This window comes from Saccopteryx bilineata, chromosome 1 (genome assembly GCF_036850765.1).
Source record: "Saccopteryx bilineata isolate mSacBil1 chromosome 1, mSacBil1_pri_phased_curated, whole genome shotgun sequence".
In the NCBI taxonomy this organism is placed as follows: domain Eukaryota; kingdom Metazoa; phylum Chordata; class Mammalia; order Chiroptera; family Emballonuridae; genus Saccopteryx; species Saccopteryx bilineata.
The window spans coordinates 35,340,824-35,368,063 of NC_089490.1; the positions used below are offsets into that span (position 1 = coordinate 35,340,824).

Consider the following 27,240-nt stretch of genomic DNA (forward strand, 5'->3'; position numbering starts at 1 on the left):
CGTTGCCAGAAAACTGAATCGGGGCTATTTATTTTATACAAATACACACATACCATTGAGAATAATATCTGTACCCATTATAGAGCCAAAATGTAAGAGAGAAATTACTAATTCTGAATGGGAGTGAACAAATAAACGGAGATGAAAGAGTTATATTTTGGAATAAATGTAATGGATTTAAAAGATTGTGCAAGGCCCTGGCCGGTTGGCTCAGCGGTAGAGCATCGGCCTGGCGTGCAGGGGACCCGGGTTCGATTCCCGACCAGGGCACATAGGAGAAGCGCCCATTTGCTTCTCCACCCCACCCCCCTCCTTCCTCTCTGTCTCTCTCTTCCCCTCCCGCAGCCGAGGCTCCATTGGAGCAAAGATGGCCCGGGCACTGGGGATGGCTCCTTGGCCTCTGCCCCAGGAGCTAGAGTGGCTCTGGTCACGGCAGAGCGAGGCCCCGGAGGGGCAGAGCATCACCCCCTGGTGGGCAGAGCGTCGCCCCTGGTGGGCGTGCCGGGTGGATCCCGGTGGGGCGCATGCGGGAGTCTGTCTGTCTCTCCCCGTTTCCAGCTTCAGAAAAATATAAATAAATAAATAAATAAATAAATAAATAATAAATAAAAAAGATTGTGCACAGTTCACTAAAGATAAATTATAACTGGATTCTAGTTGCTATGTGAGGTATGGAAAATTAACTGAAAAACATCAATCTATATATGACATAACTGAGTTCTCAAATCACTGTTCTATATCGCATTCAAAGTTTTTCTTCTGCCTGTTTGGATATCAAAGGGTGAGCAACACATTGCCGAGAACCATGTACTTAAATCTCCCTCTACATAATACTAAATTCCAAAAGCTAAAATGTGTAATGCATATTAATTTAATTAGACTTCGAGGTTATGATGCTGAGGTCTTACTATTTCTCATCAGTTGACTTGGAAAATTGTCTCCAAGGGATATGAGAATATGAGAATTATCTAAATTTAAATCTGCTGACAATATGGATGGACATACAAGTATTTTCTTTATTTCCTGGTTACACAAAAGAAGAAGTATCTCTTTTTCAACTGAACATACTAAAATATTAATGAAAATATATTAAATCCTGCATTTTCTCAAGGTACAAACAGTGATTAAGAAGTGAAAGAAAACTGTTCTTCTTTATTTGATGATAGCAAAATCTCAAAGAAACTTTTACAAAGCGGTCTAAATTGTGTCTCTTTTAAAAATAAAACATATCATGGTGGACTAAAAATTAGTAAAATATTGATATATAACAAAAAGTAAAGAATGAATAAATGTAGTAGTTAATTTAGAGTAATTTAAATATCTTTTTTTTACCTAAATTTTCTATAGTGTGTATGAATTGTTTTTAAAGTAAGAAAAGAATTAACTTATTTTTTAGGTTAATCAGACTTATATGTATCTGCTTAGATTTCTAAAAACCTGTGGCAAAAATAATTCTTATAAAATAAAATTAATTTAAGTCTGCATCATTTAAAACTTAGGCACTTTTTTTCCGAGTTCCCTGACCCTTATTCTGTTGCCCAGTGTTTACCACAGATGGGCCACAGCAAACCCAAACTACTATGGGGCGTTGGAATGAACTCGGGCTTGGGCTGCTGAAATCCTGGCTTGTGAGCAGCCTCTGTTCTCAGCAAAACAACCTCCAAAAAACAAACAAACAAAAAACCGAAAAACAAAATAACAATGCAAGACACATGGGTTACAGAGGTGAGTCCTGGTCTCCGGACCGTGCTTTTGCATTCCCATTAGGTCTGAGAAGCAATAGTTTGTATTCATACTCTTTTCACTGTTGCCTTAGATCAGGGGTCCCCAAACTTTTTACATAGAGGGCCAGTTCTCTGTCCCTCAGACCGTTGGAGGGCCGAGTATAAAAAAAACTATGAACAAATCCCTATGCACACTGCACATATCTTATTTTTAAGTAAAAAACAAAACAGGAACAAATACAATGTTTAAAATAAAGAACAAGTAAATTTAAATCAACAAACTGACCAGTATTTCAATGGGAACTATGCTCCTCTCACTGACCACCAATGAAACAGGTGCTCCTTCCAGAAGTGCGGTAGGGGCCGGATAAATGGCCTCAGGGGGCTGCATGTGGCCCGCGGGCCGTAGTTTGGGGACACCTGCCTTAGATGGTATTAACATGTAAGGAATAAAGGGGGTCAAATATATTAAATGGAAGGATATCTGACGGGGTGGTAAACACACAATGCAATATACAGATGATTTATTATAGAATTATACACCTGAAACTTATATAATTTTATTAACCAATGTCACCCCAATAAATTCAATAAAAAATAAAATGTAAAGAATTTGGAAATAGAAATTTCATCTCTTATTACCAACTACTGAGTCATGTATCACCAACATCATGCCTGCCACTGACTTCAGCGCATGTAATGCTGTGAAGTAAAGCTCATAGCTGTGATTTTTCTCGGGTTGATGTGCCAAGTGTAAAAAATTATAACTGTATTTTGCAAATGAAATTTCATTTTTAAAAAAGTGGTTTACAAACAATGTCTCATTAAAATGTAAACTTCAAGAGATTGTTTATCGTAGTATGTGAAGAATTGAGAACAATGGCTTAAATGTGTTAGCTGTTCAATAAATATTTAAGATTAATGTTCTCTGGCCTTCTCTAGAACTATTGCCTCACATGGTTTATAATGTGGCACATTTTTTTATATGTAGCCTTGTTTCTCAACAGTAGAGAGTAGAAACCAGGGAAGGACAATGTCCATCTTGTACACCTTCATATTCCTAGACCCTGGCAATACGTATGTGCACCAAAGTTGAATGCATTAAAGAAAGGCTCATACTGTGCCGTATTCATCTATCACCCTCAGTAACTAATCTTACAGGGCACATAGATTGATCCTCAATTGATTGAGAATGCGCCTGGAACAATGGAGATGCACTCATCGCTGTTGAACTCAAAGAACCCTGCAGTGTTAGGTGGGACTCCTCCCGGGTGCTTGGCAAGCTCTCAGCCCAACCTGGCCGACCCCTGGATGTGGCTGTGGAGAAGGCCCACGTTGTGGATGTTACTGGTCTTATTAATGACCAGGTGGTACCTTTGATCCCTTCCTTCCAATGAGGGAAGAATAGAGAACAAAATTAAAGCCTCGCTTTCTGTGGCAGCTTACCCCCTGAGCTGGACTTATATGCAAATTTACCCTTCTATTATTTCTGTGAAATAATTTCTGAAAGTACATTTAAGTTGTTTTGGAAAAGATCCTTCTATCTCACAGTGGTGAAAGTTTAGTCAATGTGATTGATGCTGGAAAAGCTGGAGTCTGGGAAAGAGTGAGCCTGGTGCTCATTTTATATAAATTATGTTATTTTTCCTATAAAATACTATAGAAAACCTTCCTCCCCTTAGCCAAGTAGGACAGCAGTTGGAAGAATTTAGAGAAATATCACCAAGTGAACATCTTTCCTTTAAGACAAATTCAAGTTTAAAGTACTAGATTCTGTTCTTTCCTGCAGGGTCCATAAAACTCTGCCCCACTCCCAACAACAGAAACGAAATGAGACCAACTTGAATTCACATTCTTGCCATGTCATTTGCTAATTGTTTAACTGAGGCAGGTTACTAAGTGCCCGAAACCTTAGTTCCTCGTTTGTAAAATGCAGATGACAATATGAGTTTGTACACCGCAGGATTCTAACGGGGATTGATTATATAGGTATACGTATAATCTTTAATGAGGATTATCTTCATAGTCTCTAATCCTCCTTATGCATTGCTTAGCACAGAGCTATAATAGGTACCCTATGTGTGGTAGCAGCAATTCATTAACAGTATTCTAACCACTGATGAGGATATAAAAACGGAAGAGGAGTTAACCTCTGTGGTTCAGTTTCCTCATTATCAAATGAAGATAAAAATACTTAATATTTCGCCTGACCTGGGGTGGCGCAGTGGATAAACCATTGACTTGGAACACTGAGGTCACCAGTTCAAAACCCTGGGCTTGCCTGGTCAAGGCATATATGGGAGTTGATGCTTCCTGCTCCTCCCCCCTTTCTCTCTCTCTGTCTCTCATTCTAACTCTCTCTCCTCTCTAAAAAAAATGAATAAATAAATAAATAAAACACTTAATATTTCCATTTATTATAAAGAAATCCCTAAGAAAAATATCTACAAGTAATCAGCTTATGAGCGACAATGGTAGTGTTGGTTTACTTTTCTACTCCTATTTCTGAGCTAGTGAGAGCCCACTGAGAGAAATGAGTTGATTTGGTGACTGAGGGTGCAGGAAGGTGTAATTCTTCCTTTCTTCCCGAAGTCTGGACCATCCAAACTGCATTCCGACAAAGCACTACATGTTCGTCACGTAAAACCTCACAAGGTGACAGGTATTCATTGTCTCCTTTACTGCGCCCCATGAAGAGAAACAAAATGGTCTTGGCATTATGTTAGTTAAAAATCTGGAACTGGAAACATTTAAATAAGTGTTTTTCAAGGTGGTCAATTGTTGATGCTGCAGATGTATTTTAAGAAACCAGCAACCACGCTTCAAAGTGGTGTACTATATTTATACACTTCATAGGCACCAAGTAAAATCTTAATGTATTGAATTGCAATTACTTGTAAGTGGTATGTATTTTAATTAAGCAATGTAGTTTTGAAATTAATTTTATAGACTAATATACTTATTGAATATTAATTCAAATGAGCCAAGTATTAGCTGGCAATTTAAAGAATGATGCACACTAATAAAAAATAACTTGAAAGCTACAATATCTGCCCTTAAAAAGTTTACGGATATTTTAACTTTATATTACATGGGTGATCTTCGTGAAAGCAGGAAAGACACATGGTGATTGTCAAATCAATGAGTCAGACAATGGACACAGTGAAATGTATGAGGCGCTATTCAGAATGCTCAGTGTAGCTGTTGAAAATGATCTATGATTGTGAATAATTGCTTTTGAAATATTGATCAAAATTGATCTGTCCAATTTTCTGGCACTGGCTCTGTACATCAAATCTCACCCTGGAATTACATAAATCAATTTAGTCTGGACTTCTGTAAAAACTGGGGGGAGAAAGATAGAAGTAATTTCTGAGTTGTCAGTGACTGATGGATGTTCTGATTTCACAGTTTTAGTAAAGAAAAGGTCTTACCGTAGCTGTCATAGGCATCCTCATTTACTCCATGACCGTAGTCATAGTATTCAGGCACACTGCAACAGATTTAGACAGCAATCAGTGTTATTGTAATCAAGCGGGATCAACCCAGAAACTCATATGGAATTTGAAAGCAGATGTGTGCTAAAGTGGTATCCCAAGAACCTCTAGGCATAGAACACAATCCTAAAGAAACAGGAAGGAAAAGAAGTGGTTATTGACAAGGAGTTCTTTGATTTTCTCATGCCTCCTCAGTACTTCTTTATCTCTAGCCTTCAATTCTTAAATCACATTTCCCCTAAAACACATGTATAATCTTCAAAACTTCTCAAGAGGAGAGTTATAAAATGTCTATTTCCAAAAAAAAGATACTATATAAGATGATAATCTATTCAATAGTATATAACTTTGGATGCTGCTACCCTAAAACATATGCAGCAATTTCATCTTCACTTTCAAACACGGAAATTATATTTATACTGGATTCCTCATTAGCCTTCCACAGCATGTCCTTGCACTTCTTAAATATATAAGCTCTTTCTTTTTCCTTAACATGTACATTCTACCTGCATTTCTTACTCAAGTTCCTTAAAGTCTTCCCCCACCGTGACTGTCTTCACTTTGTCCGATGGCAACAGTTTCCCTATTAAGGCACCATTCCTATTAGCACCCAAGCCTTTTATATGTTTTCTAGCCTCAACAAAGTCCCCCACCTGCACTCCAACATTTCCTTTTAGCGAGTATATCTTTTTCTCCCTCTTCACAGCAAAATTTCTTGAAAAGAGGGCAACTCTGTCCACTCTTTCCCACTGCCTCCCCTTTTGAAGACACTCCGGTCAGGCTTTTCTCTCCACTGAAACAGCTCTGGTCAATATCTGGACATTTTCAAATCCAGTGGTCAGGCCATGGTCCTCTTTTTACCTTGGCACCATTTAACACAGCTGATCACTTTCTGCTCCTTCAAATACTTCAGTTGCTTTTGAGATGCCCCTCTGAGTTGGGTCTGCTTAGCCTACTTCATTTCCTCAGTCTTCTCTACTGGAACCTCTTTATTTTCCAGCCTCTTTACCCTGAAGACTGCTGGGACTCTGTTATTAGAATTATTTTCTATTGGTACTCTCTAGGCAATCTTATCAACTTCCGTGGCTTTAATACCATTTCGGCTCCGATGATCTCCAAATTTATGCCCAGCCTTGGCACCTCCCCTCTACTCTGGTCTCATATCGACAGTTGCCTTCTGTACATTTCCATTTGGATGTCAAACTTAACATACCCAAACATAGAAACTTGACTTTCTTTCCAACTCCGACTTGATCCTGTTGAATGCTTCCGATCTTTATAAATGACAACATCTTAATTAGTGTTACTCATGTTGACAACGGTGGAGTCGTCTCCTTTTCTCTCAAACCTAATGTTTAATCTCACAGCAAATTCTTTCACATCTATTTACACAGTGTACTCAGAGCTTAAACATTTCCAAACATCTGCACAGCTCTGACTATGGTTAGTTTCACCATGCCTCACTTAAACACAATTTCCTTCTAACGGGTCTCTGTGCCCTGTTTCTTCAGTTCCCATTGTTCACATAGCAGTCAATATATAATTCTTATAGAAGTAAATTAGATCATGTTAATTCCCTATTCAAAATCCATCAATAGCTTCCCAAATTCTTTAGAAATTTTTTTTTTAATCTTGTTTTGCCTGTACACATCGGCCCGCAGTATTCTTAGAAGCCCCTCCCCCACTTTCCCTGTTGCTCAGTCTGCCGCGGGCACTTTGGCCTTGTCGCTGCTGCTTCCTGACCATGACAAACTCATTGCCGTCTCTGCACCTTTCTGTTTGTCATTCCCACTACCCAAAATACACTTTTCCTAACTACTCAGTTGTCTCTTCTCTCAGTCTTTCAGAACTTGCTCGAATGTCATTTATGAGAGGTTTCTCTTACTAATCTATTTTAACCAGCATTCCCTCATCTTTGCTTTGCTCATCTAAGTATTTATCAATTAGTACTGTACATTTACATAACCGACTACACAAACACCCATTTGTTTATTCATTTATTAGGCTTTTTTTTTTCACTTCTAGAATGTAAAAGTTCCCTGGTGTAGGATTTGGTCTCTCCTTAGCTCACTTGCTCTCATTGTTCCAGGCTAATTGGTCAACAATACTTGGTGCATAATAGCTGCTCTGTAAATATTTATAGAATAAAAGACTGTACTGCTCATAGGAAGATTAGACACTATTCACATGAGTAGCTGAATGTAACCAAGTTATACTTTTTAAAAAATGTAATACAAAAAGCAGAAGTTATTTTAATGGCCTTATATTTGGATAGTGAATGCACATTTTTATTTACCTAGGGATCTAATAATATTTATAATACATTGTATTTTTACCTCAAATAAGCTCCTTCATCTAAATATTCATTTATAAGTTCAATAATATTAATAATAAAATTTACTCAAGATTAACAATTATAAATTTACATATGAATTTATATATTACCTCAAGATTGCTAATTGCCTTTTTTTTTTTAAGTAAGAGGAGGGGAGATAGTGAGACTCCTGCATGCGCCTTAACCAGGATTCACCCAGCAACCCCCATCTGGAGCTGATGCTTGAATCAACTGAACTATCCTCAGCACCTGGGGCTGATGCTCAGACCAAACAAGCATTCTTGAGCACCCAGGGTCATGCTTGAGCCAATCAAACCACTGGCTTCAGGAAGGGAAGAAGGAGAGAGAAGGGGAAGGGTAGGGGAAGCAGGCAGTAGCTTCTCCTGTATGCCCTGACCAGGCATCGAATTCAGGATGTCCACACAGAATGCTGACACTATATCTACTGAGCCAACTGGCCAGGGGGCTATTTTCCTTTTAAATATATAAAAGTGAAGCAAGGAAGTGGCTTTAAATCAACTACCAAATTGTACAAGAGCTGAGGGTGGGTGATAGATATCAAAGGGTTAAGGTGAAAAGAAAGAAGAAAAGCCTAAAATTATGTGGTTGCCATTTCCCTGAAGGAAAATTCATAGGTCTCATTATATTAAACACTTGAGATTTCATCAATAGTAAATAAAAAAAAAAACAAAAAGAATGAAAGTAAACATATTAGAGATGGAGAGAGAGACAAAGAGAGGTTTGGCCATTTTTATTTTCTGGGAGGCAACTGGTAATACACTAATTCAATTTTATTACAAGGTAGCTAGAAACAATAAGATGATCTCACCCAGCCTTCATCGCTCAGGAGGTCTACATACAAACTATCTAGGAAAAATGTATGGCAATATGGTCTTCCTCCCATCTTTCTAAAGACTTGAGATTGTAGAAATCTAAGGCCATTGGCTGGTGGCTGAATATGTATCTCCTTTCACATATCTAATTTAATAAAAATGATGCAACCCAATTGAGAACCTTCATGTATGTATGGCAAATTTCTGAGAGTTGTTACACTGATTTCCTGGATGGTCAAGAAGTGGCAGCCCTGGGAGGAAGAGAAAAATAAGAGCGTTGGTAGAAACCTCTCCCTGCCTTCTTCACGGTAACTTTTCTATAAGGAAGCCTGATTATGTTTCCCAACGTGTATTATATAAAGACCAGTAGCCACAAAAAATATCATTACTATGTTTCTTATTATATAATATTAATTGATGAAGGAGTGGGGAGAACAGTGGTAAGAGAGACCCTGATACAGAAGCTGCATTTATTGGCTATTGTAAATTATACATACACACCCAGAGCAAATTTAAATTTTTGGAAGTCTAAAAGGGGAGAAGTGGAACATATAAGACATTTGTAAAATAATAGATAATAAAAAATAATGGAAAAACAATCATAATGGACTCAGCCAGAGTCAATACTTTTGTTTATTTAAATATTACTTCTCATTTCTTCCATAGGAGAATATTTTACATGGACAAAAAAATATACTCTCCAACCACCCTTGCAGCTAGATGTGCCCTTGGGACTAAGTCAGGAAACATGAGATATGCACAGAAGTAACAGTGGCAATCTTGAGGTCATTTTTAATTTAAGAACAAGCACCTCATCTTGGACTTGCGCACCATCATCTCCTCAGTTGATAGAAAGTACTGTAAGTGATGACCCAGCATACACCAGGCAAATAAAGGCAATGCCTGAGGAAGTCACGAACTTCCTTCCTTACAGGAAGATCTTGTCTCTAACTGATCGCATTGAAACAGACTTACTCTGAACCACTGCCGACTTCTGGGATTGTTATGAAAATAATATTGTTTTATCCTTTAGGAGTCACTGAATATTGAATCTCATAGTTACAAAAATTCAGTCAAATATTTAAGTATGTAGATGTGAGAAACTGCCATTAAAACTTCCAAACATGGAGAATTAGCTTAATGGAAGGGTAAAGAGTGCAAGAAAAAATGCTGTAGCATAAAAATTGGTGCCCACGCTGGCCATGTGGCTCAGCTGGTCAGTGCATTGTTCCAATGTGCCAAGGTTGCAGATTTGATCCCTGGCCAGGACACCTGGAAGTATCAACCAACGAATGTATAAATAAATGGAATAACAAATCAGTGTTACTCTCTTTCTCTCTTCCTCTTCTCTCAAATCAATAAATGAAAAAAAATTAAAAATAAAGCTGATAACCATGGTTATACCATTGCCTGTAAAGACTTGGACATCAGGCTATAGGCTTGTGTATACTTTGGCACTATGGGGGTTGGGAAGAGGGAAAGGGACAAATAAATCCTGTTAATAATCCTTGTTGCTTTTAGGAAGGTTTACAAAAGATGGAAGCTCAAATAAGAATGAACCATTTTTTTTTAGAGGAAACAAAAGTGAAGAGAACTTTGCTAAGGGAAGTTATGTCTGCCTGATTTACGTGTTAGTTTTAGCATATAAAATAGGAGAGGGTTCAAAAATCGGGGGCTCAATAGGATTAGAGAAATAAATTGTTTCTGTACTCTACTAGCAAGAAATAAAAAATAATGAGTTTGCTCAGAGATGCCTCACATCTTCCTTTGGCCTATGAGCCCTAGAATGATCCTTATGTCCCCACACATGGAATGATCCTTATGTCCCCACACATGCACCAGAAGGCAGCATGTTGCAAAAACTGTGAAGTCCCCAAAGAGGCTGTTACTCTTCTTTACTCCACTCACATATGACCATGGATAAGGCCATTTATCCATTAGGATAAGAAAGAACCTTCCAGGAAATCTAGGAAATTTTCCAGAAAAGGGAACTGCGGTTACCAGATGCACAATCAGAAAACTTATTCCAATGCCGTGGCTTAGGTGTCGTTGAAATCTGTTTGGCAGGATTTTGTAATTGTTATTTCCTATGGAGCCTTCAGTGTTTCCCAAAAGAACTTTTTATTGAAGTTATTCAGTTCTTTTTTTACTACTTTGTATTGGGTATTTTGTATGGGGAAGTGGGCAGAAAAGGTAAATTTTTACTTTATAGGTCACCAGATTTCAAAGAACCACATCAAAACCCACTTTAGAGGTCTGCATAGCTCTCAGAGATTTTGTATTTTGAGCTGGTTGCAGTAATTGGAACTGAACTTGGATTTCCTCTCTAGGACAGAAGGTAGGTATCTGTGTTTGCTTAGTTGTTTGTTTAATGAGAAGAAGGGTATTCACTCATATTTGGATGTCCTGGGGTTGGACCATGGAAGACTTTTAGTTGTTCCCTTCTAAAATCCATTAGTCTCTGTTTCCATAAGAGACTGACCTTCTCAAAACTACATTTTCTAGTCTTCTTTACATTTGATAGTGGCCATGTGCAGGGTGATGTGTACAGATTCTTCATGATTTGCACAAAAGTAAATTCCTTGTCCTCTACTTCTTTTCAACTTCCATGTAACTACCTTTAAATTGGAGCCACTTTGGAAGTCTAATGTCAATGATGGCGCAATGGACTGAATCTTTGTGTCGCAACACAAGTCATATATTGAAATCTCAAGCCCCAAGGTGATGGTATTAGGAGCTGGGGCTTTGTAGAAGTAAGTATATCATGAGGGTGATGCCATCATAAAGAGCATTAGTACTCTTAGCGAAGGGGATCCCAGAAAGCTCTCTAGGTCTCTCTATCATATGAGGATACAAGAAGAAGACAACAATCTGCAACCCAGAAAAGGGCTTTAACAGAACCCAACCATGCTGGCATCTTGATCTGGGACTTCCAGTCTTCAGAACTATAGGCAATACATTTCTTTGCTTTTTCTTTCTTCTTTTTTTGTTTTTTTTTATTAAGTGAGAGGCATGGAGGCAGACAGACAGACTCTTGCATGCACCCTGATGGGGATCCACCCAGCAACCCCTCTATTGGGCAATGCTCTGCCCATCTGCACCTCTGATCCATTGCTCAGTTATTGAGCTATTTTTTAGCACCTGAGGCAAGGTCATGGAGCCATCTTCAGTGCCCAGAGCCAACTTTGCTCAAACTAATCGAGTCAAAAGCTGTAGGAAGAGAGAGATAGAGAGAAAGAGAGAGAGAGAGGGAAAGAAAAGATGATGGGGGATGTGTGGATAAGCAGATGATTGCCTCTCCTGTGTGCTCTGACCAGGAATCAAACCCAGGACATCCACATGCCAGGCTGACGTTCTACCACTGAGCCAATAACCAGGACAATTTCTGTTGTTTGTAAGCCAGAAAGCCTGTGGTATTCTGTTATAGAAGGATAAACTATTTTACTTGCGCCGCTGAATTCTGGATTTCATTATGGAAACATCCCATACTCCAAATAATATAGTTGGCAATTAAAGTAATCCCTTGAAGATGAATAAGCATTCAGTAAATGTTTGTTTAATGAATAAATGAGTGAATAAAATAATTTATAGATGAGATGTATGTATCTAAGCATGCATAATCTTAGAACATTTTGCTATAAACATCTTTATAAAACTCTGTATATTTTAGAAGAGATAGGCACTCACATTAACAGTAAAAAAGAAAAACAATCACTCATTTATTTTGTACCATGAATAAATATCAGATTAAAGTTTAGAAATAATGTAACTGATGAATGCATGTATGATTTTTATATTGTTATATTATTTTTCAACTTTAAAAACATATGTATATATAACATAGAGTAAGTAGACTATGATGTTGGCTTTATGCTTTTCATTTCATTATTTCAGAAAGTCGTTATTTGACTTGTGTCATTTCTCATGTTGTTTAATTATGTTGAAATATAAGTGAAAGTAAACAAATGAATTCAGTATAATACAATCTGGTTCTTTAATTTTTAATTCATTATTGTTTCATTTTACATTTTAGAAAATATAGAGATCTGGGTTTTGAAACATACTGTTATGATTATGGAGGTGCTAATTAAAATTATGACATTTATTGGGGATTTGGAACTTAATTACTCTGATGGTTATGGCAATTTTCCTAGGAATTGATATATACCATCAGCATATAAAATGTTAGCTGCATTGACTCATTAAGCAATATCTAATTGTTAGTAGTAGAATTCTACAAAATATTTTGACATTTTAACATCAAGACCTTAGACACCAATATTTGAAAACAATAAATAAAAAAGTGGAGTAAAGAAGACAGAAAATATCAGATTAATTTATTAATGGTCAAGTATAAAATTAGAAAAAATTAGAGATGAAAATTTTCATTTTTTTTTTAAATTTAGGAACATTTTACCCTATATAGAGTATTTAGCAGTTTACTAAGACAACTAATTAAATGCAATTGAGCATAATAGAAAAACATTAGGATGAAATTTGTTTTCTAGGAAACACATACTGACTTCACCATTATCAAACTATTTTTTACTAGCAGGTTCCCAGTGAGGCTACTTGTGACATTGTAGCACTTAAATTTCTATAGTGCTGCACAGTCTAGCAGTTGGTGTTCATGCTGCTGGTGGTGGGAGAAACCACACTCTCAGTGGAGCAGACTAGTTCAGAAGTCCATGAGACTAGCTAAGCTTGAGGAGGAAATTTTTCTTTTTCTTTTTTAATAATTTTATTTTTTTAATGGGGCAACATCAATAAATCAGGATACATATATTCAAAGATAACATATCCAGGTTATCTTGTTGTTCAATTATGTTGCATACCCATCACCCAAAGTCAGATTGTCCTCTGTCACCTTCTATCTAGTTTTCTTTGTGCCCCTCCCCACCCCCTATCCCTCTCCCATTCCCCCATCCCCCCATAACAACCACACTCTTATCAATGTCTCTTAGTCTCACTTTTATGTCCCACCTACGTATGGAATAATGCAGTTCCTGGTTTTTTCTGATTTACTTATTTCACTTCGTATAATGTTATCAATATCCCACCATTTTGCTGTAAATGATCTGATGTCATCATTTCTTATGGCTGAGTAGTATTCCATAGTGTATATGTGCCACATCTTCTTTATCCAGTCATCTATTGAAGGGCTTTTTGGTTTTTTTGGTTGTTTCCATGTCCTGGCCACTGTGAACAATGCTGTAATAAACATGGGGCTGCATGTGTCTTTACGTATCAATGTTTCTGAGTTTTGGGGGTATATACCCAGTAGAGGGATTGCTGGGTCATAAGGTAGTTCTATTTTCAGTTTTTTGAGGAACCACCATACTTTCTTCCATAATGGTTGTACTACTTTACATTCCCACCAACAGTGAATGAGGGTTCCTTTTTCTCCCCAGCCTCTCCAACATTTGCTATTACCTGTCTTGTTAATAATAGCTAATCTAACAGGTGTGAGGTGGTATCTCATTGCAGTTTTGATTTGCATTTCTCTAATAACTAAAGAAGATGAGCTACATCAGACTAAGAAGTTTTTGTTCAGCAAGAGAAACTGATAATAAAATAAACAGACAGCCAACTAAATGGGAAATGATATTTTCAAACAACAGCTCAGATAAGGGCCTAATATCCAAAATATACAAAGAACTCATAAAACTCAACAACAAACAAACAAACAATTCAATAAAAAAAATGGGAAGAGGACATGAACAGACACTTCTCCCAGGAAGAAATACAAATGGCCAACAGATATATGAAAAGAGGAAATTTTTCTGACATCCAACTGTTACAAACAGAGATACTGGCAGTAATATAAATGATAACACTGCTCTATACAATGTGCTCATCAATCCAGTTCAACTGGTATGAACGGGAAAATAATAGAGGATGAGATTTTTTTAAAAAACCAACACTTTCTTACATATTTTGATTTTTTATTTGGCAGGATGTAAACATTATCAGACATAATTTAAAAAGTTACAAATACACCACAAGTTGTGTGGCCCCCATCAGATTAGAGCTCGTAATTCAGATTCTGGTTGCATTTGTTCATGCCGTGTGGCCCTTCAGTTCAGCCATTCCCTGATCCTGACTAAACTGAAGACCTGTGTGTGTTAGAATGGGACCAGATAGGGCTGAGCTGCAACTAAAACTTCATTAATTATTTTCTGCATTGAAGAAAAGAAGTGCAAAATAATATTTTAGAGGAATAGAAAAAGAGACTTGATGAATGTATTAATATGAAAGATTTATAGCAATCTATATATATTTTTAACACTTAGAGGGTGCTCTTAAAACTTGTTCCCTTAAGCATTGATGCTGACACCTTGTTATGTTGTGCATTTTTACTGCATTTCCAGAAACACCTGTCAAATAAAGATAAATTTTCAGCCCAGATCCATCCTCAAATTGTGTATTGGTAGTTCCTTTATATGCATTTACATGATGATCAAATCTTTTTGTTAAATTTCATAAAGCTCCATAAAAGTGCTATTTACAACACTGTAAACCTGGCGTGTAGAATAATGAGAGCAACATACAGGTAGCAGTATCAGTTCTTACCACCAACCCAATCCTCCCTCAGTGTTAGTGAGGGCATTAACCAAACATTGCGGGGATGGAGAAATGGGAGTCTTCACCAAATAGCTCAAGGCCCCACAGCTTTCTTCCATGTCACATTACTATCATGTTACCTGATAATTCTGTCATTCCTGGGTCTTTCCTTGGGGGACATTTATTATTTCTAGTAGTAAGGGTGAAGTTTACCAACATGAATCAATGTTATTGTTATGTTGAAAAATGGGACCTATTTGCAAATACTTTTTTTGGATGATTTTCTTTTGTCTGTTTCTTCTAGAACAATTTCTGTCTTTCCACAGAAACTAGCTACATGCATCTCTCCTCACTCACCTCTTTCAACATAATCTTAAACTTTCTTTATTCCTGGCTATACATCTTAATGGTGTAATACCCATGAAACAAAACAAAAAACCTTAGTAGCTATATATAGATATACTATTTTGTAAAACATTAAAAATAACACAGGAATGAAAAAGCCCTCACAGAAATTACAGTCTATCAGAAAAACCATTAAACAAGTGATAAGGAGTGATTTATTGTTATCATCATCATCATCATTGCATTCATCTAATGATGAAACCTTGAAAACAAGGAAGAATTAATTACCCAGGTAAATGGAGTAAAGACTTAACAGCCAATGTTCAGAAGCAGGAAAAGTCATGGCATTGGCAACTGGTTCTCCAGAGTGACCAGAGGATTAGTATAAGTGAGAGAGGCTCAATCTTGCATCTTGAGAAGAACACTGAGGCCACACCTCAAAGGAGCTTGTCTTAGTCATGGTAAGGAGTTTTGATTTTATCTCAAGAGGTATTGAAGACAACAAAAGATTTAAGAAAGGAACAGACATGCTTATATTTTGCCTATTAGGGCAAATTATTCCTGAACATAAACCATAATTATTTCATTTCATTAGATGCTATGTTTAAGATGTGCAGTTTGAACTACTAAAATGCCCTGCCCCGTATATCTCTGCAGAGACTAAAAGGCAAGAAAAAAAGAGGATAATTCTACTTCACTTCACTTAGCAGTTAAAAAGTATTTCAGAAGATTTGGTGAATATTGAGAGCAATACACAAATTAAGTCCGATATTTGGAGGCTCAAACTTAAATGTGTGAATTATAAAGAATTATTTGCTTAATTCTTTTTGCTATGTTTTAATAATATTTGCACGGAAACAGATTTCACATCTATTAAATGCTATTTCTATACTGATTTAAACTTCTTTTCCACTCCTTTGCCCCTTATACTACCTGATGTTAAAATGGAAAATTTAAAGTGGGAAGGGGCCTTAAACTAGAAATTACAAAATTTGTCTCTAAAATATTTCTCTCACTTCTCCCCTTGAAGAAACAATAATAGTTGTAATAACCATAAAAACATATATATAATACATTTTCAGCACTTTATACAAGCCAAACATTGTTAAGAGCTTTACATACTTTGCCCTATTTAATCATCAGAATACTTTCTGAGTTAGTATTGGTCAATGTACAGAGGAGTAAATTTATGTTTAGCTAATTAAATCACTTGTCCTAAGTTATGCATCCCTTCTGTGGTGAATCTAGGATTTGAACCTTGATGTATCTGATGATACAACTCACATGGATGTTTTTAAATTGGATTGTTTGTGGTTTTGGTATTGAGTTGTATAAGTTCTTTATAAATTTGAGATGTTAACCGCTTATTAGATGTATCATGGTGAATATGTTCTCCTATTCAATGAATTATCTTCTTTTTGTTGATGTTTTCCTTTGTACAACATGGAAGAACCGGGAGAGTACTATGCTAAGTGAAATAAGCCAGTCAGCGAAAGACAAGTACCATGTGATTTCACTTATATGTGAAACCTAATGAAAAAAACAAACAAACAAAATAGAAACAGACTCATAAATACAGGGAATAGACTGACAGCTGTCAGGACAGAGGGGTTTGGAGGACTGGGTGAAAAAGGTGAAGGAATTAAGAAAACTCAGAGGCACAGACAATAGTGTGGTGATTACCAGAGGAAAAGGGTTTTGGGGAGGGAGAAGAAAGTAGAGGGGGGTGAAGTGGTGAAAAGAGACTTGACTTTAGGTGGTGAGCACACAATACAATATACAGTGGATCTATTACAAAACTGTATACTTGAAATCTATGTAATGATTAATCAATGTAACCCCAATAAATTTAATAAAAATTTAAAAAAGAACTCACTCGAATAATTTATAATTCATTTAGTCCATCATATATACTCAACCACTCTCGACTTTGTTTGCATAATACCAGACAAAAATATGAGAAATAATTTACTTACAGTCAGTATAATCTTGGGATTAGAAAGATCAGATGAGCTGTGAGCCCCCTCTACATTTACTTGTTATCCTTCTCAAACAAAAATCCAGCTACCATCAAGAACAAGGGCCTATCCCAAATATACAAAATCCTCTATATACTGTCACCATCTTCTCAATTATTTCCTCCTCCAGGAAGCCTTCTTACCTCTCAGATAACCCTACAATATAGTCTGACAATGCTATATATCGCCCACACATACACTGCCATTGTTGCAATTTCACCTTTATATATGCTATATTTCACTTGTCTGCTTTCCTAATTAAAATATGATTTCTATGAGGTCAGGGCTATTCAGATCATCACTGTATTCACAGGCAGTCACCCAGTGTCTTACATATACTAAAAGTTCAAAAAATATTAACCAAATGAATGAAGCCTTGCAACTGATAAGCTTTGTATTTATTCTAATTCTAAACAGCTATCTTCTAACCTGAAATTACCCAACAATCCATTGCATTGATTACCACTTATCACTTCCTGTGTACTTTCCCCCAAACCTCCTTTCTGTTTGGGGAACCTAGTGCTATCTTATTCCACTGATCCCTTATCATTCAGTTCTATTTGAAACAAATTTTCCCCATTGCTTTACCAATGTCCTTGTTCCCTGTATAACTGAACTTCAATTAGAGTCAACACTGTAACTATGTATAAGAAATGTAGTCAGTCCTCAAACATAAGAAATGGTGAGGAACATAAAATTTTTCAGATACTTGTACAAGGAAAAGTAGATTTGGTATTTATTTAGAAAGCATCTAGGTGACAGAATAAAAGATGTTACACCCCTATAAAATGATAGAAAATGAGCTCGGGGAATTACACAAAATGCCTTTAAGCTATAGTAGTATGAGCCATGTGTTTTAAAGTATAAAAATTTTAGAGTTTATTTTTCTTATTTCCAACTTCTCATGGAATTGAGAGTAAAACCTTTACCTTTTATTTACCTAAAAAATTGTGATCACATGAAATCATGAAATAATTCAATAATTATTGAGTACTAGTACTATTCTGGGAATACAAAGATGAAACGATAAATTACTATATTATTTCTTTAAAATACCTTTTTTTTTTCAAAATTGTATTTCTCCTACCTCACCCCACCTTATCTCTGGCAACCACCAGTCTCTTCTCTGTATCTATAACCTTTATTTATTTTACTTTTTAAAAGATTTCACATATAAAAGAGATCATTCAGTGCTTGTCTTCATCTGACTTATTTTACTTAGTATAATGCCCTCAAGGTGCATGTATGTTGTCACATATTTCCTTCTTTTTTTTTTTTTTTACTGGAAAATATCCATTGTGTTTGCATATATTTCACAATTTCTTTATCTTTTTATCCTTTGATGGACACAAATTGTTTCTACATCTTGGACACTGTATTGCTAATAATGCCACAATAAACATGGGGGTGCATATATATATTTTTTTCAATTTTATTTAGACAAATAATTTTAACAGGGTGACATTGATCAACTAGAGTACATAGATTCAAAGAAAACATCTCCAGATCATTTTGACATTTGATAATGTTGTATACCCATCACCCAAAGTCAAATTGTCCTCTGTCACGTTTTATTTGGTTTTCTTTATGCCCCTCCTCTCCTCCCTCCCCTCCCTTTCCACCCTTACCCAACCCCTCGTAACCACTGCACTCTTATCTATCTATGTCCATGAGTCTTAATTTTGTATCCCACCTATGTATGGAATCATACTGTTCTTAGTCTTTTCTGATTTACTTATTTCACTCAGTATAATGTCATCAAGGTCCATCCATGTTGTTGTAAATGATCCGATGTCATCATTTCTTATGGCTGAGTAGTATTTCATAGTATATATGTGCCACATCTTCTTTATCCAGTCATCTATTGAAGGGCTTTTTGGTTGTTTCTATCTCTTGGCCACTGTAAACAATGCTGCGATGAACATGGGGCTGCATGTGTCTTTACATACCAATGATTTTGAGTTTTGAGAGTATATACCCAGTAGAGGGATTGCTGAGTCATATGGTAGTTCTATTCTTAATTTTTTGAGGAACCACCATACTTTCCTCCATAATGGTTGTACTACTTTACATTCCCACCAACAGTGGATGAGGGTTCCTTTTTCTCCACAGCCTCTCCAACATTTGCTATTACCTGTCTTGTTAATAATAGCTAATCTAACAGGTGTGAGGTGGTATCTCATTGCAGTTTTGATTTGCATTTCTCTAATAACTAATGAAGATGAGCATCTTTTCATATATCTGTTGGCCATTTGTATTTGTTCCTGGGAGAAGTGTCTGTTCATGTCCTCTTCCCATTTTTTTATTGGATTGTTTGTTTGTTGTTGAGTTTTATGAGTTCTTTGTATATTTTGAATATTAGGCCCTTATCTGAGCTGTTGTTTGAAAATATCATTTCCCATTTAGTTGGCTGTCTGTTTGTTTTGTTGTCAGTTTCTTTTGCTGTGCACAAACTTCTTAGTCTGATGTAGTCTCATTCATTTATCTTTGCCTTCACGTCTCTTGCCTTTGGAGTCAAATTTATAAAATGTTCTTTATGGCAAAGGTCCATGAGTTTAGCACCTATCTTTTCTTCTATGTAATTTATTGTTTCATATCTTATATTCAGGTTTTTTATCTATTTTGAATTAATTTTGGTACAAGGAGACAAACTGTAGTCAAGTTTCATTCTTTTGCACATGGTGTTCCAGTTTTCCTAGCACCATTTATTGAAAAGGCTTTCTTTTCTCCATTGTGTGTTTTTGGCTCCTTTATCAAAGATTATTTGACCATATATATGTGGGTTTTTTTCTGGGCTCTTTATTATGTTCCATTGGTCTGAGGGTCTATTTTTCTGCCAATACCATGCTGTTTTGATTATCGTGGCTCTGTAATATAATTTTAAGTCAAGTATTGTAATGCCCCCAGCTTTGTTCTTTTTTTTTAGAATTGCTTTGGCTATTCGGGGTTTTTTATAGTTCCATATAAACCTGATGATTTTTTGTTCCATTTCTTTAAAAAATGACATTGGAATTTTGATGAGAATTGCATTAAATTTGTATATTGCTTTGGGTAATATGGTTATTTTAACTATATTTACTCTTCCTAACCAAGAACAAGGAATATTTTTCCATTTCATTGTATCTTTTTAAATTTTTTAAAATAATGTTTTGTAGTTTTCATTATTTAGGTCCTTTAAATTCTTTGTTATGTTTATTTCAAGGTATTTTATTCTTTTTTGTTGCAACTGTAAAAGGGATTATTTTTTTAGTTCATTTTCTGAAGTTTCATTGTTGGCATATAAAAGGTAATAGATTGTGACTTTACTGTATTGGTTTATTGTTTACAGTAGTATTTTGGTGGAGTCTTTGTGGTTTTCTATGTACAGGATCATATCTTTTGCAAAAACTGAAAACTTTACTTCTTTCCCAATAAGAATGGCTTTTATTTCTTTCTCTTGTCTGATTGTTCTGGCTAGAACTTCCAGCACTATGTTGAATAGGAGTGGAGAGAGTGAGGAACCTTTTCTTGTTCCTGAGTTTAGAGAAAAAGTTTTCAATTTTTTGCCATTTAATTTGATGTTAGCTGATGGTTTGTCATAAATGGCCTTTATTATGTTGAAATATTTTTCTTCTATACCCATTTTGTTGTGCGTTTTAAACATAAAATGGTGCTGTATTTTATTAAATGCCATTTCTGCATCTACTGATAGAATCATAGTTTTCGTTCTTTGTTTTGTTGATACGGTGTATTATGTTAACAGTTTTACATATGTTGAACCATCCTTGTGATTCTGGAATGAATCCCACTTGATCATGATGAATTATTTTTTCAATGTGTTGTTGCATTTGATTTGCCAGTATTTTGTTTAGGAATTTAGCATCTGTATTCATTGGAGATATGGGCCTGTAGTTATCTTTCTTTGTGTTGTCCTTGCCAGGTTTTGGTATGAGGGTTATGTTGGCCTCATAAAATATGTTTGGAAGTACTGCGTCTTCTTCAAGTCTTTTTTGGAAGACTGAGTGGAATAGGAACCAAATCTTCTTTGAATGTTTGATAGAATTCACTAGTATAGCTGTATGGCCTTGGACTTTTATTTTTTGGGAGGTTTTTGATAGTTATTTCTATTTCCTCCCTGCTTATAGGTCTGTTTAGGTTTTCTACTTCGTGATTCAGTCTAGAAAGATTGTATTGTTCTAGGAATTTATCCATTTCTTCTACATTGTTAAATTGGTAGCATATAGTTTTTCATAGTATTCTATGATAATTCTTTGTATATCTATAATATCTGTGGTAATTTCTCCTCTTTCATTTTGGGTTTTGTTTATATGAGTCCTTTTGTTTTTCCTTAGTGAATCTTGCCAAGGGTTTGTCAATTTGGTTGATCTTTTCAAAGAACCATTTCCTTGTTTTATTGATTCTTTCTATAGTTTTCTTGTTCTCTATTTCTGTTCTGATTTTTATTATTTCTTTTTTTTTTGGCTAGTTTTGGATTGTCTTTGTTCTTCTTCTTCCAGTTTCTTAAGATGTAAAGTTAAGTTCTTTACTTGGGCTCTCTTTTGTTTGTTCATATAAGCCTGTAGTGATATGAACTTCCCACTTATTACTGCTTTTGCTGTATCTCAGAGATTCTGATATGTTGTGTTGTCATTTTCGTTTGTCTGTATATATCTTTTGATCTCTGCTTTTATTTCTTCTTTGACCCACTCATTTTTTAGAAGTATGTTGTTTGATTTCCACATTTTTGTGGGTTTGTTTACTTCTTTTTTGCAGCTGAATTCTAGTTTCAAAGCTTTATGGTCAGAGAATATGGTTGGTATAATTTCAATCTTTCTGAACTTGTTGATGTTATTTTTGTGGCCCAACATATGGTCAATTCTTGAGAATGTTTCATATACACTGGAGTAAAATGTATACTCTGACATTATGGGATGAAATGTCCTGTAGATGTCTGTCATATCCAATTGTTCTATTATTTCATTTAATGTCAACATTCCTTTATTGATTTTCTAATTGGATGAACAATCTAGAGCCACCAGCAGTATATTGAGGTTTCCAAGTATGATTGTGTTTTTGTCAGTTTTTATTTTTAGATCAATTAATAGATGTCTTATACACTTTGGTGTTTCTTGGTTTAGTGCATATATACTAAGAAGTATTATGTCTTCTTGATTCAATATTCCTTTATCATTATGAAATGACCATCTTGTCTCTGATTACCTTTGCTGTCTTGTAGTCAGCATTGTTACATGTGAGTATGGCTACACCTGCTTTTCTTTGGATACTATTTGTTTGGAGAATAGTTTTTCAACCTTTCACTTTTAATTTGTTTTTATCCTTGTAGCTTAAATGTGTTTCTTGAAGGCAGTATACAGTTGGATTTTTTTATCCACTCTGCTACTCTGTGTCTTTTTATTGGTGAGTTCAATTCATTTACATCTAATGTAATTATTGACACTTGAGGGTTTCCTTTTGCCATTTTATATATTGCTTTCTGATAGCTCTGTTTCTTGTTTGGTTCTTCTCTTTTGTTTTTCTGTCATTTGTTTTTGTTTGGTTGTATTCCATACTTCTTTCCTCTGTTTCTTCTTTTTTTAAGCCATTTGTTTCTGTAGTGCTTTTTTCAGGGGTGGTTACCATTAGGTAATAAAAAGGATATATATCACATTTATTGTAGTACATTATCTCATGAGTGTTTCTGCATTCCACCCTCTTTTGCTACTGTTAATCTTTGTCCTCTCCCCTGTTTTTTTTGTTGTTGTTGTCACAGATTATTCTTGTTTTTGTGATTTTGTTGAAGCTTTTACTTGTGATTTTGTTTTGGTTTGTTCTTTGTATCTGGTCAGATAACCCTCTTTAGTATTTCCTGAAGTGGGGTTTTTTTGGTAAATTCCTTCATCATCTCTATATCTGTGAATGTTTTTATTTCCCCTTTGTATTTGAAGGATAGCTTTGAGGGATATAGTATTCTTGGCTGGAAGTTCCTCTCTTTTAGTACTTTAAATATTGGGGTTCACTCTCTTCTGGCTTGTAGAGTTTCTGCTGAGAAATCTGATGATAGCCTACTGGGCCTTCCTTTATATGTTATATTCTTCTTTTCCCTGGCTGCCTTGAGGATATTTTCTTTGTCATTGGTTTGAGATAATTTCATTATGATGTTCATTGGAGTAGGTCTGTTTGGGTTAAGGTAACTCAGTGTTCTGTTTGCTTCTTGGATATGAGGCTTTAATTCTTTCCACAGGCTTGGGAAGTTCTCATCAATTATTTGTTTGAATATGTTCTCCATTCCTTTTTCTCTCTCTTCTCCTTCTGATATACCCATTATTCTTATGTTGCTCTTTCTGATGGAGTCAGACAATTCCTGTAGGGTTTTCTCATTTTTTTTTAAATTTGTGAGTCTCTCTCCTCTTCTCTCTATAGTATCTCTAGTTGCCTGTCTTCTATGTCACTGATTTTCTCTTCTATCTGGCCTGTTCTATTAGCTAAGCTTGTTACCTCATTTTTCAGTCCATGTTTTTAATCTCTATTTGGTTCCTTTTTATAGTTTTAATTTCCTTGGTAAAGTATGTTTTTTGTTCATGAAATTGTTTTTTGAGCTCTCTAACTTGCCTTTCTGTGCTTTCTTGTATTTTCCTGAGTATTTTTTGGACTTTCATTTTTAATTCTCTGTCAATGAACTCCAATTTTTCTAGAGATTTTTCATCGTCTATCTGAACTACATCTCTGTCTTTTGTATCCATGATATTTGATTTCTTTTTCCTTAATGATATTTGAGAGTGGTATTGTTAATAACACTAATAGATAATTTAAAAGAATTAAATAAAAATTTAAAAGATACAGTGAAAAAATAAAAATTCTATAATGATATGTGAAACAAACACTAGAGAGAACAAGGAGCAGGAACTGAGGAAAAGTGACAAAATAGATAAAAAGTGAAGCAAAAAACATGCAAAATGCCACAAAAATATAAATCCAAAATATAACAATTTATGATAAATGATCAAATGAGAGAAAAAGAAAAAGAAAAAAAGGTAAAGATTTCTGAAATAAAACCCTCATAAAAAACAAGAAGGAAAAATGTAACAACTATGGATAATGAAGTTCAAAAGGAAAAGGAAAGAACAAAAAAGAAAGAAGATAAAATGACCAAAATTAATTTTTTAAAAAAGTTATAAAAATGTAACTTTTTCCTGGTTTTGGAGGTAGTTTCTTCCTTTTTTTTTTTTTGGCAGGTGGCACTGTAATACAGGTTGAACCCCTGTGAGGCTCTTCAGCAGAGGTTTTCTAGTGTGTCACTGTGATAATGACGTAGGCTGGGCCTCAGTCTTGTTGGTAGATGGGACTTGCTAAGGCTTAGAGGTTCTGACAATGGGAGTCTAGGTTTTCCAGGTGCCTCTCCTCACGTCTCTCCCACCTGAACTAGCAGCCTGGGTACTAAGCTGTGAGGTTCACCCCAGCCATTGTTTGCAGAGCAAGAGGCTCTAAGAGCAGACAGGTCCTTCCTTCAGTATCACTCACAGCGCAGTTCTGGGTAAGGCTATGCTAACCAGAGCCACCAGCGAGAGCAGGCAGAGCTGGGAGCCAATTGCAGATCAGGCACTTTTCTAAGGGCCCCTGGGCATATCGAGCATGCCTCAGTGAGCCGTGGATCTAATCTTCACAGGCTTCTCCCTCATGCATTTTTGGGTAGCCCACAGCAAGTCACATCTGCACACAGTCTCCACAACTCCAGCAATGCACACAGAGGACTGCACCCACCGACTCAGGTGCACAGTGCCTGTGACCTCATTCAGAGCAAGGAAAGCACTCAGAACCCTGCATCAGCCCTTGGAGACAACCCACCTGGGAAGTTTCAAGCCCAAGGATCCTGGTCCATGTGCATGTCCCTTGCTGGTGATCATGGAGCCAGGAATGCACAAAGATGCTGGCAACAGCTCATGCAGATGCGTATCGCTGATAATCTTAGGCTAAGTTCTCCATCCCGTGTGTGCGACAAGTGGTGCCAGGTGGAGCCACTCACACACTGCCAGTGATTGCAGAGCTGGGAATGCACAAAGCTGCTGGTGCCAGTGTCAGCTCACACGGGCACCCCACATTCGTAAACTTAGGTGGAGCCCGCCACCTGGGTGTGCACCCTGCTTCTGCGACCCCAGGCAGAGCTGGTATATTCTCTCTTCTGCTTGATCATCCACCCTAACTCAGCTCCTTCCCCTCTGCCTCAGACCTTCTGCTTTGTTTAGTGCCAGATGAAAGCACTCCTTCCTCAAATCAGTGAGGAAAATAAAAACACCCCGTTCTCCATTTTATTTCCTTCAGATTGAATTATATATTCAGTCACCTTTTCGCCCAAACATACCTTTGTCTAGTGTGTTTATATTTCAGATGCTTCTGAGATTTTTTCTGTTTAGTTGTTAAATTTTTTGAAATTTCAATGGGAGAGACTGGGAGCACCCCTCATGGTGCCATTTCTCTGACATCCCTGCATATATATTTTTTGACTTAGTGTTTTCTTTTTCTTTGAATAAATACCTAGAAGTGGACTTGCAGTATCTTATGGTAATTTTGTTTTTAATTTTTTGAGGTACTTTTTACTGCATAGTGGCTTCAACAATCTACATTCCAACTACCAGTGAATAAAACTTTTCTTTTTTCCTCCTTCCACCTCCCTCCAACAGTTATTTCTTGTCTCTCTAATAATAACCATTCAAACAGGTATGAGGTGATATTTCATTGAGATTTTGATTTGCATTTTCCTGATGATTAATGCTGTGAAGCATCTTTTTATGTATTTATTGGCCATCTGTATGCCTTGTTTATAATAATGTCTATTTAGATCTACTGTCCACTTTTAATTGAATTATGTGTTCTTTTTTCAATTGAATTGTATGAGTTTTTTTTTATAAATTTTTGGACATTAGTCCCTTATCAGATATATAATTTGCAAATATTTCCTCTGATTCAGCAGGTTGCCTTTTCATTTTGTTGATGGTTTCCTCTGCTGTGCAAGAATTTTTTAGAATAATATAATATCATTTATTTTTACCTTTGTTCCTTTTGCTTTTGGTGTTAGATTTTTTAAAAAATCACCGCCAAGACCCATGTTAAGGCACTTATTACCTTTGCTCTCTTATAGTTTATGGTTTCACATTTTAGATTCAAGTAGTTTATCCATTTTGAGTAAATTGTGTATGGCATAATATAGTGATCCAGTTTCATTCTTTTACTTGTGGTTGTTCAGTTTTTCCAACACCATTTATTGAAGAGACTGTTCTTTCCCCATTATATATTTTTGGCTCATTTATCATCAATTAATTGACCATATATGCATGGGTTTATTTGTGGGCTGTACATTCTGTTCTGTTGATCTGTGTCTGGTTTCTTATGTCAGTACCATACTTTTTTTTTTTTTTTTTTTTACATTTTTTTTTTTTTTTTGTATTTTTCTGAAGCTGGAAACGGGGAGAGACAGTCAGACAGACTCCCGCATGCGCCCGACCGGGATCCACCCGGCACGCCCACCAGGGGCGGCGCTCTGCCCACCAGGGGGCGATGCTCTGCCCATCCTGGGCGTCGCCATGTTGCGACCAGAGCCACTCTAGTGCCTGAGGCAGAGGCCACAGAGCCATCCCCAGCGCCCGGGCCATCTTTGCTCCAATGGAGCCTTGGCTGCGGGAGGGGAAGAGAGAGACAGAGAGGAAAGCGCGGTGGAGGGGTGGAGAAGCAAATGGGCGCTTCTCCTGTGTGCCCTGGCCGGGAATCGAACCCGGGTCCTCCGCACGCTAGGCCGACGCTCTACCGCTGAGCCAACCGGCCAGGGCAGTACCATACTGTTTTGATTACTATAATTTTAAAACATTGTTTGAAACCAGGGAGTATAACACCTTCACCTTTGTTCTTCTTTCTTAAGATTGCGTTGGCTATTTGAGATTATTTTTGTATGTGCGT

At 36.3% G+C, this 27,240-nt stretch overlaps 1 protein-coding gene across 2 annotated transcripts in view; it reads right to left on the reverse strand.

The window, feature by feature from the left end:
• Positions 1–27,240, reverse strand: part of KHDRBS2 (KH RNA binding domain containing, signal transduction associated 2) — a 610,850-nt gene that overhangs the window by 15,060 nt on the left and 568,550 nt on the right. For both annotated transcript variants that reach the window (XM_066252986.1, XM_066252985.1), the window contains one exon: positions 5,159–5,217. In XM_066252986.1, the coding sequence (XP_066109083.1) occupies positions 5,159–5,217 (59 nt within the window). The remainder of the gene's footprint in view (positions 1–5,158; positions 5,218–27,240) is intronic.